The 11,269-nt window shown below is 45.2% G+C and overlaps 1 protein-coding gene across 9 annotated transcripts in view; it reads left to right on the top strand.

Moving 5' to 3' along the window:
• The first annotated feature begins 685 nt into the window (after positions 1 to 685).
• The window catches only part of LOC109731583 (putative elongation factor TypA-like SVR3, chloroplastic), a 28,110-nt gene continuing 17,526 nt past the window's right edge, over positions 686 to 11,269 (top strand). For 5 of the 9 annotated variants that reach the window (XR_012187677.1, XR_012187680.1, XR_012187678.1 and 2 more), the window contains exons 1-6: positions 722 to 1,054; positions 1,735 to 1,844; positions 2,508 to 2,711; positions 2,946 to 3,122; positions 3,232 to 3,384; positions 4,631 to 4,720. Coding sequence is in view for 4 of the 9 variants with exons in the window: in XM_040392460.3 (XP_040248394.1) it covers positions 850 to 1,054; positions 1,735 to 1,844; positions 2,508 to 2,711; positions 2,946 to 3,122; positions 3,232 to 3,384; positions 4,631 to 4,720 (939 nt within the window). In the remaining 5 variants the exon portion in view is untranslated. Of the gene's footprint in view, positions 1,055 to 1,734; positions 1,845 to 2,507; positions 2,712 to 2,945; positions 3,123 to 3,231; positions 3,385 to 4,630; positions 4,721 to 11,269 lie in introns of all 9 variants that reach the window. The other 4 variants (XR_012187679.1, XM_073501356.1, XM_020290758.4 and 1 more) reach the window with 2 other exon arrangements.

The following is an 11,269-nucleotide window of genomic DNA, read 5'->3' as shown; positions in this document are numbered from 1 at the left end:
GAAGTGCAAATCTTTGTCTGGTTGGCAGTTCAACACCGTATTTGGACGTCGGATTGGAGAGCGAAACACGGGCTGCAAGACCGGCCGTCTCCTTGCTTCACCTGCCTACAGGAGGAAGATAACGCCGAGCACATCTTGACTCAATGCGTGTACGCCAGGGAAGTGTGGCATTGATATATGCAGGATCTTAACTTGAACATAGAGAGGCCAAGGGTGAACGACAACCTGTTAGATTGGTGGCTCACGGTGAGGAAGGGCATCGATAAGGAACTCAAACGGGGGTTTGACACCTTCGTCATCGTGGTGTCGTGGCCGCTATAGAAACAGCGCAATGCACGTGTATTCAACAGGACAACGCAACAAAAGACGACTCAACAACTAGTGGAGTTCATCCTAAGAGAGATTAAGGAATGGAGAGAGGCTGGCGTAGGAGTAGGAGGGTTGTCACGTTTTGTGAGAGAGTAGGCTTTAGTTAGAATGGGGTGTAATGGGTGTGGCTAACGAGGGATGTGTGCATCTTCTCCTAGGCCTCTCTTGTAAATTGTTTCTCCCTCTTCTATAAAGATAAGGTATGTCATTGGCGTACTCTTAAAAAAAGTGAGGAGTGAAGACCTGCCGAACAGGGGCCTTACTTGTAGTCTAGTTTTTTTTAGGGGCACTCGTAGTCTAGTAGTAGTAGTATATTTTCCGGGCGGACGACGTGGCCCGCCTCGCAGCGCACACAGCCGCAGCCACCAATGCCATGGCCGTTATCCTCCAGGGCTCCGCCGCCTTCCTCCCGCCCTACAAAACCCCCCAAACCCACCCAAGCCACCCGCCGCGGCAGCATCCATTCGCCTAGTCAAGCAGATGCAGACCATCACCCTCCGCGCCGGCCCCACCGCCCACCGCCTCGCGCCACCACCAGCGTCGGCCAGCTCCTCGAACCTCTCCGCCGGCCGATGCTTCCTCCTGCGGCCTCCCCACTCCCGCTGCCGGCGGCCCCGCTCCCTCAGGGCCTCAGCTTCCCTTGAGCAGGAGGTCAAGGAGCGCGCCGACTCCCCGTCTCCGTCTGGTAAGTGAAATCTTTGCTTGCTTCCTTCTTCCTCGGCACGATTGGAAACCCGGAATTTAGATTCAGGGACGAAACGGTGGCATGATACTGGGAACAAACTGAGGTGGTTCAGTGCGCGAGGCTGTTGAGTGCCTTGTAAATGATTTCTTTTAGGGGACCCTGTAAGTGATTTCGCAGAGCGTGTCAATGATGATTTTCATGTGCCCACCAGTTTGGTGATACGGACTGAAATGAGCCTGTAATGTGCAAGAGATGGTTAACTTTGTCTGCATGGCTCCAGTGTTTTCTGGTCATGTAATAAGTGGAGGAGTGAGCACCCTGTTGCTTTAGAATTGAAGAGGAGATGCTCATTTGTGTCAGCGCACAGATGTGGCGATCGTGGCTTTACACACCGATAGCTCCTAAGCACTAACCAATGACGGTGCAAGGTTCTGATATTTTTTCTGATGTTAGATTGAGTTTGTTGAAATAGTAATTTATGTAAAATACACGCACACTTGGGCCTTTCTACGTTGAAATTCATCTTCATCTGGATACTTGGTACTTTAGTAAAACAAAACAGTTTGACTTGCTATCATCAGAACCCACTGCTTATGCATTCGCCATGAAATTTTCCTACGTATATTGACTTCATTTCTTTTTGGATGATGCTAATTTATATACTTCACTGGATTATTTAGCAGGGACGAGTAGTCAAGCAACTAGAAGAGATGTGAGAAATATTGCAATTGTTGCTCATGTTGATCATGGGAAGACAACTTTGGTGGATTCAATGTTAAGACAATCCAAGGTACATCCCAGAAGTACTATGTTTTGCTCTGTGAGGCTAATTTACTTCAAGTGAGTTGGCTGCGAATTAAATTTCTCAGTGATGGAAGCTTTATTTAGAAGGCAAGCACCCTTTGCAAATATAAGACAAGCTCTTCCCACATATTGCCATACTATTGTTCCGTTTGATTCCTTGATATTTGATCTTGTTTGGTTTGTTAGTATAATAGAACTGATTTTTTGGTCTGGTCTTGGCGGGTTGCTTTCACATTGTTTGTATGGGCTCTAAATTATTGCTCTTTACTCTTTGTTCAGTCTGGTAGGTTCATAGAACTGGTGTGGGTGATCACAAACATGGTGTTGTTTAGAGTCCCATAGGTGCTGTGGAGGCTACTCCTATACCCACCTGAAACTGTTGTGCATACTTATTTACTTTTGGTTGTGTGGGTTTTCTCCACAAAATATCTGCGTAACTTTTGTTTGCTGTGTCATTCTTCAGTTTACCTCCTATCCTGTATTGTGACACAAAATTGCAGGCTTTAGTAATATTAAGAGCTGTGCTCAGATATATTTTATTTTTGTGTGACTTATTTCTGTTGAATCACCATGTTGTAGCACAAATCTAGAGTGTATTTACTATGAAATTTTCAATCGTCTTATTACCCTGAATGTTTACCTTATGCAGGTTTTCCGAGACAATCAAGTTGTGCAGGAAAGGATAATGGACTCTAATGATCTGGAGAGGGAAAGAGGAATTACTATACTGAGCAAAAATACATCAATAACCTATAAGGGTACTAAAATCAATATAATTGATACTCCTGGGCATTCAGATTTTGGTGGGGAGGTGGAACGTGTTCTCAACATGGTGGAAGGAATTCTCCTAGTGGTACTATGCTACTAGCTACTGTTTTGTTTTTATTAAATGGCATGTTTCTTATTTAATGCCTATGACCTTTTTGAGGACACATATTTGAATTCCTATGAGCATTACTGTAGCTGTTCAATCTTCCACTGCATGTCTCCCTAGATCCCGTCGAACATATTTTCCAAATAGTGTCTAGTGTCACTTGAGGCAACATGTGAACGACCATCCGATTCATTAAGCCTTTCTCCTATGTAGGTTGATTCTGTGGAGGGACCTATGCCACAAACAAGATTTGTTCTGAAGAAAGCTCTAGAATTTGGACATGCTGTTGTGGTAGTTGTAAACAAGGTTGACAGACCTATTGCTCGTCCAGAGTTTGTAGTTAATTCAACGTTTGAGCTATTTATCGAATTAAATGCAACAGATGAACAGGTGAGGAGCTATGCCTGGAATGTTATTCATTTAACTTATTCTTTTTTGAGTATTAGGTTTTAACACTGGTCATATCCTAGTACTCATGTTTTTTTTTTGCCAACAATAGTGTGATTTCCAAACAGTCTATGCAATTGGCCTCAAAGGAAAGGCTGGGATCTCCGCAGATAATCTGGCTGATGATCTTGGACCCCTTTTTGAGGCTATTCTTAGATGTATACCTGAACCACGCATTGAGAAAGATGGTGCCCTCCAAATGCTTGTGAGTTATAAAGTTTGTCGTTTAGTCCCTCCATTCCTAAATATTTGTCTTTCTAGAGTTTTCAACAAGTGACTACATACGGAGCAAAATGAGTGAATCTACACTCTAAAATATGTCTATATACATCCGTATGTGGTAGTCCATTTGAAATCTCTAAAAAGACCAATATTTAGGAACGGAGGGAGTATATGTCAAATTTTCATGTATCATCTGCAATGCTTGATTTTCTATGATTATGCTGGATTACATTTACACAATACCTCCTAAGCTATAATACTATAAATTGGGTCTCAACTATAGTTGTATTTTCATATATTATGAAGCATACATTTGAGATGCTCCAATCCATTCTATGGGAAGGAATACATTTATTCTAAGATGCTCAAAGCCATGTTATGGAAATTAAGTTATGCATGTTTGAGATAGCTGAAATTTTACATTCTCAATGAAGAAAAAAAATCTTTGTACTCATGGAGAGCTAATGTCGCTTGTACCATAATTCATGTTTAAGTTCAGGTCAACATGATTGATATCACATGCACATTTACATAATTCTGTTACAAGTATGCCATTGCTATTTTGAAGTCGGAGAAACTTACCATGCACACTATGTCAGTACCTTCCTTTGAAATATTCCGGAGAGAATATAGAGCAGCTTTCATAGTCATGAATTATGCTCTATATTCCCTATTCACTGACTTATTTCTGTTGAAACTTACCATGCATTATTTCACGCATTGCTTCCTTTTTTTTGACAATCAAAGGTATCTCTTTATTTATTGGAAAATAAGGTTACATCATTGACTAAAAGAGATACAATTGAGGGAGGAGGAGCATCTATCCATGTGCTAGAATCATTATACTTAGCAAGCTGGGAAAGTGTTCATGAGCAATCGTATTTGCCTCTCGGTTCTCATGTTCGAAGGAAACTTTCACAAACTCTCTGGGCATGAAGTAGCAATCATTGAAGATTGCTGCTTCATTAGCCGCAGCATGCATGTCACTCTTCATGGCCTCAATCACTTCAGTGCTATCAGAACTAATAGTCAACCTGCTGCATCCCAACCCTTCGGCCAGCAAGAGACCCTCCTTCTTTCTTTGTTAACATGGTCGAGCTATCTTCCTTTGAAATATCTCACCAAAATTGGTTTCATGAATTCCCAGCATATTTCGATGGTCATGAGTAATATCAGTAGTTATATTTCACTGCTTCCAATTCTGCACTCAATTGCTCATTTATATACAGGTAACTAGTACCGAATATGATGAACATAAAGGAAGGATAGCAATTGGACGACTGCATGCAGGAGAACTAAAACGAGGCATGGAAGTGAAGGTATGATTTTGATCAATTCGTTCTTCTGCATGATAGCATAAACAACAATATTCCAACACCTATAAGGAAGAGTGTCCCACCATGGGCAGGGACAAGTTTAGGGATAAATAAACTAATCCTGGCACAACAGAAAATGAAAGGGTAAAGTTTCTACGTGCCATCACAATTGTTGCGGAGTTGCGAATCACCATTGATAATAAGTTTGCCTTCAGTTGCATATACCCAATGTTCAAAAATTTACCCTTACTGAAAGGTTGTCGCCCAGCTCTTGGCGATTAAAACATAGGAAATAGAGGAGAATTAAGTCCTAGTTTTTTTTGTTTGCATTGTTCTCTCCTGAGCAGGCTTATTCCTCACCGGAGAATGCCTATTTCTCACTGTGGTTGTCGATTCTTTGCCGGAGAATGCCTAATTACCTATTCCTCACCGGGGTTGTCAATTCCTCGCCGAAGGACTACCACTCAGTCCTCATCTGAGAAGGCCGATTTCTCACCGGCGAAGACCAATTTCTCACAGAAGTACCTCGTTGTCCCCCCAATGCTTCCCCTAGGCCAAAGCGAGGCATTTTATCATCGCTCAGCGCTTATAAGCAAGCTAAAGCGTACACTCCAGACTGTTTTGTTGTTAATGCCAATAATAAAGATTAAAGATACATTTTCTGGAATGACAAATTTTCTTCCTGCCGTTCTTGTTATCGGGACCGGGCCTCATTCCTTGTGATGTATTCCAAGGTTGAAGGTTGACACAGCATAGCTGTGATGATTCTGTCAAATGGCATGGTAGGAGTTGAAGCAATAGCCGCCACCAAAATAAAGACTTAAAGAAGCTTATTGAGTAACATGCGGGTGTTGCGAAAGGACATAGCAGGAGGGGGAGGAGACGGAACTCATTGCTGTCGTGGTACATGCTATGCCACACTCCACATTTCTTGGAGGACTTGGGAGTGCCGTGAGCAAGTATTGCAAGATAAAGAGCAGACGAATCCTGTGGCAGCTCTGCGCTTGTGCAGATGCGACTCTAGGAGAGAGCTAGGCAGCTCTATCTCCCTCTTTTGGCTACCGCATTCTGGCTGTAGACTCCCTTTCCATGTTTGTTTGGCCGTGAATTTCTTCTGAAAATCTTGTTTTATTCCCTTTCCATCTTTCCATTCTGAGGCTTGCAGAAAAATGGCAACCCAGTGCACGTAGCTCCTGCTTGCCAGGGCCGGCCCTAGGATTTTGGGTGCCCAGGGCGAAACTACAACTCGAGGCCCTTTAGTATAAAAACATCACTATAGTAATCAATATGCATATGTATCCAATAAGAACTTTAATGCATCCAAAATCAACATTTATGTCAAATAATTTATTGATATTATCGTAAAGTTTTCTTTTAAATGTTTTGATCCATAAACAACGACTATTGCCAACTCATCAATCGAAGTACCGGTGTTACTCTTGATATTTTTTGTCAATAGCTTCTCAATGTGTTTCTATCAAGTCATCCATACAGTATTTTCTTTTTCTATTATGCACATGTAATAACACAGTGCTAAATTTAAATAAAAAGATGCACCAAAAGTTTGTAAGCTATGCATAGTGTATGTGAAGATAAATTACTTAATTACCAATACTCATATGAATATAGACAATAATAAATTAGTAATACTGTATACCTTCGGTCGGTCAAATCTTTGTCGATGATCAAGCGTCGGGCCATGTGGATCGGTGGAAGAAGGCGCTCGGTGATGTGCATGTCCATCTAGCGCCTGAAGAGTGGAGACTGGAGAAGGAGTTCATCGGTGTGCGTACTATGGCCTGACGGCAGCGCTGACTCGCCTCGCGATGGAGGCTCGAGATTAGGGATTGTCGTGACCCGCGACCGGAAGGATATGTGCGATCGCAACTTCTCGTGATCGGACGTCGTTTATTCCTTCCTGGGCTACCTATGTCGCAGCGTCTGGGTGGTAATGGGATGCATATGCATGCGAACGTTGCTGTCAACTAGTACATGGCCCGTTCCTCATGGCCACAGGCATTTGCGTCCAGCGTTCTTGCTTCCCTTGGCCTGTAGGTCATGGGCTATATACGTACGTGGCAGGTCCCCTTGGATTTTGGGGGCCCTGGGAGGCCGCCCCCTTCCCCTCCCCAGGCCCGGCCCTGCCGCTTGCGCAGGGTTGAGGGAAGGGTCCGACCACTTTGGGTCTTTTGTACCTAAAGTTCTGAAAAAATACTCTTCACTATCTTTACATGTGTTAGCACACAGTCATGTCACCGCTACCTCCAACGCTGAGGGTGATGCACCGCAGCTCACGTCAAAGGAGACCTGTCTGGAAGCGTGGTGCGCAAGCAATCCGGCAGGTGCTTTTGTAGACTCGAAACCCCACACGCCCGGGAGGACCCCGTGAGGGCGTGCGACGGCTATGGGCTTCCCTAGGTCGACCTGATCGCCCCTAGAGCCTCGAGGTTCGCCGCCCTGCAACAAGAAGAACGAACAAAGAACGAGGAAGAAGAAGACCAAAGGGAGAAGATAAAAATAAAGGTAAACGTGGTATATTGATTGTTCGATTTTGTGTTCTTCAATCGGCCGTCACCTCTCATCTATTTATGAGGCGTCTGGACTTCCCGTACAAGAAAAAGACTCCAAATCCCATCCAAAATCTTTCCAAAATTAACCGAGCTCGGATTTAGGCAAGTCTGAGATAGCAGTTCGGTTTTTGGGTCTCACAATCCACAAACAACCTCAGATGAAGATGCACCCAAAAGGAAATTTAACCGTTTCAACGAGACGAACAATTTTCGTGTTGAACGTTTTTTGATTCGGGGTCATCTTGAAGACGTAACCCTCTCAACGATGTGCCACATCGGAACCCGGGTGTGGTGGAAAATGGGCAAGGGCCGGGCCGCCACCCCCCTGGTGGTGCGTCGTATCTTGATCCGGATACGGTGGCAAGTGAGCGAGGATCGGGTGGTCGCATCCTTAGTGGCGCGCTACATCGGCGCCCGGATGTAGTGGAAAATGAGCAAGGGTCTTTGCATTTGACTCGACGAGTGCGAAGGGTAAGGAAGCTAGCCGAGCCTAGGAGGATTCGCTTAGGTAGCTGGAACGTAGGATCTCTGACAGGGAAGCTTCGGGAGCTAGTGGATGCAGTGGTGAGGAGAGGTGTCGATATCCTTTGCGTCTAAGAAACCAAATGGAGGGGACAGAAGGCGAAGGAGGTGGAGGATACCGGCTTCAAGCTGTGGTACACGGGGACGGCTGCAAACAAAAATGGCGTAGGCATCTTGATCAACAAGAGCCTCAAGTTTGGAGTGGTAGACGTCAAGAGACGTGGGGACCGGATTATCCTGGTCAAGCTGGTAGTTGGGGACTTAGTTCTCAATGTTATCAGCGCGTATGCCCTGCAAGTAGGCCACAATGAGAACACCAAGAGGGAGTTCTGGGAAGGCCTGGAAGACATGGTTAGGAGTGTACCGGTTGGCGAGAAGCTCTTCATAGGAGGAGACCTCAATGGCCACATGGGTACATCTAACACAGGTTTTGAAGGGGCACATGGGGGCTTTGGCTATGGCATCAGGAATCAAGAAGGAGAAGATGTCTTAAGCTTTGCTCCTACAACATGATTGTAGCTAACACGCTCTTTAGAAAGAGAGAATCACATCTGGTGACTTTTAGTAGTGGCCAACACTCTAGCCAGATTGATTTCATCCTCTCGAGAAGAGAAGATAGGCGTGCGTGCCTAGACTGTAAGGTGATACCTGGAGAGAGTGTTGTACCTCGGCATAAGCTGGTGGTTGCTGACTTCCGCTTTCGGATTCGTGTCCAGCGGGATAAGCACGCCAAAGTCGCTGGAACGAAGTGGTGGAAGCTCAAGGGGGAGGTAGCTCAGGCGTTCAAGGAGAGGGTCATTAAGGAGGGCCCTTGGGAGGAAGGAGGGGATGCGGACAATGTGTAGATGAAGATGGCGACTTGCATTCGTAAGGTGGCCTCGCGGGAGTTTGGAGTGTCCAAGGGGAGAAGAAGCGAAGATAAGGATACCCGGTGGTGGAATGATGTTGTCCAGAAGGCGATTAAAGAGAAGAAAGATTGCTTCAAACGCCTATACCTAGATAGGAGTGCGGACAACATAGAGAAGTACAAGATGGCGAAGAAGGCCGCAAAGCGAGCTGTCAGTGAAGCGAGGGGTCGGGCATATGAGGACCTCTACCAACGGTCAGGCACGAAGGAAGGCGAAAGGGACATCTATAAGATGGCCCAGATCCGAGAGAGGAAGACGAGGGATATTGGCCAAGTCAAATGCATCAAGGACGGAGCGGACCAACTCTTGGTGAAGGACGAGGAGATTAAGCATAGATGGCGGAAGTACTTTGATAAGCTGTTCAATGAGGAGAATGAGAGCTCTACCATTGAACTGGACGACTCCTTTGATGAGACCAGCATGCGTTTTGTGCGGCGAATCCAGGAGTCTGAGGTCAAGGAGGCTTTAAAAAAGATGAAAGGAGGCAAGGCGATGGGCCCTGATTGTATCCCCATTGAGGTGTGGAAAGGCCTCGGGGACATAGCGATAGTATGGCTAACCAAGCTTTTTAACCTCATTTTTCGGGCAAACAAGATGCCAGAAGAATGGAGATGGAGTATATTAGTACCAATCTTCAAGAACAAGGGAGATGTTTAGAGTTGTACTAATTACCGTGGAATTAAGCTGATGAGCCATACAATGAAGCTATGGGAGAGAGTCATTGAGCACCGCTTAAGAAGAATGACAAGCGTGACCAAAAATCAGTTTGGTTTCATGCCTGTGAGGTCGACCATGGAAGCCATTTTCTTGGTACGACAACTTATGGAGAGATACAGGGAGCAAAAGAAGGACTTGCATATGGTGTTCATTGACTTGGAGAAGGCCTATGATAAGATACCGCGGAATGTCATGTGGTGGGCCTTGGAGAAACACAGAGTCCCAGCGAAGTACATTACCCTCATCAAGGACATGTACGATAATGTCGTGACAAGTGTTCGAACAAGTGATGTCGACACTGATGACTTCCCGGTTAAGATAGGACTGCATCAGGGGTCAGCTTTGAGCCCTTATCTTTTTGCCTTGGTGATGGATGAGGTCACAAGGGATATACAAGGAGATATCTCATGGTGTGTGCTCTTTGCGGATGATGTGGTGCTAGTTGACGATAGTCGGACGGGGGTAAATAGGAAGTTGAGTTATGGAGACAAACCTTGGAATCGAAAGGGTTTAGGCTTAGTAGGACTAAAACCGAGTACATGATGTGCGGTTTCAGTACTACTAGGTGTGAGGAGGAGGTTAGCCTTGATGGGCAGGTGGTACCTCAGAAGGACACCTTTCGATATTTGGGGTCAATGTTGCAGGAGGATGGGGGTATTGATGAATATGTGAACCATCGAATCAAAGCCGGATGGATGAAGTGGTGCCAAGCTTCTGGCATTCTCTGTGACAAGAGAGTGCCACAAAAGCTAAAAGGCAAGTTCTACAGGCCGGCTGTTTGACCCGCAATGTTGTATGGCGCTGAGTATTGGCCGACTAAAAGGCAACATGTGCAACAGTTAGGTGTCGCGGAGATGCGTATGTTGAGATGGATGTGTGGCCACACGAGGAAGGATAGAGTCCGGAATGATGATATACGGGATAGAGTTGGGGTAGCACCAATCAAAGAGAAGCTTGTCCAACATCGTCTGAGATGGTTTGGGCATATTCAGCCCTGGCCTCCAGAAGCTCCAGTGCATAGCGGACTGCTAAAGCGTGCAGAGAATGTCAAGAGAGGTCGGGGTAGAGCGAATTTGACATGGGAGGAGTCCGTTAAGAGAGACTTGAAGGATTGGAGTATCACCAAAGAACTAGCTATGGACAGGGGTGCGTGGAAGCTTGCTATCCATGTGCTTATTTTTTACATGAGAGTCGCGAGATCTTATGGGTTTCACCTCTAGCCTACCCCAACTTGTTTGGGACTAAAGGCTTTGTTGTTGTTGTTGGTCATCTTGAAGACCTAATCGCCCCCGCAATCGCCAGATTCGTGGAGATACACAATTTTGTTTTGGACCAGACTCTCCGCTCGACTGGACCAGAATGTCCAGTCACAACAGAAGGTTTTGACGTATTTCTCGACCTAGACCGGACAGTCTGGTCCCAATTACCGGGCAGTCCGGTAGCAACATGAGGTTTTGGGCGTTTGGCCATCTTCATGATTTTTGCAACATTGCACGTTTTTGGCTCTAACTTTTGCATACGATCTCGGATTAAGACGATTTATATATTAAAATCATCTCTTTCGACGAGACAACAAACTTTCATGTTGAAACTCTTTCCATCCGAGATCATCTTAATTGGGTTTTGTATCATGCCAAAATTTGGTGTTAACACATGCCCCCCTGTTTTTCGGCAAAGCTTGCGCGCCGAAAAATAACTTGCAATACTTTGGTGTAAGGACGATGTCAACACTCCATCGGCCATTTATATGTGCTTAGGGCGATAATGATATATCGGCCATGTATTTGCTTAGGGCGATAGTTATATAGGCCACTTCGATTAGCAACAAAATACAG

The sequence above is a fragment of the Aegilops tauschii genome, chromosome 6, assembly GCF_002575655.3.
Source record: "Aegilops tauschii subsp. strangulata cultivar AL8/78 chromosome 6, Aet v6.0, whole genome shotgun sequence".
NCBI lineage: Eukaryota > Viridiplantae > Streptophyta > Magnoliopsida > Poales > Poaceae > Aegilops > Aegilops tauschii.
This window is presented reverse-complemented; position numbering and strand designations above follow the sequence as displayed.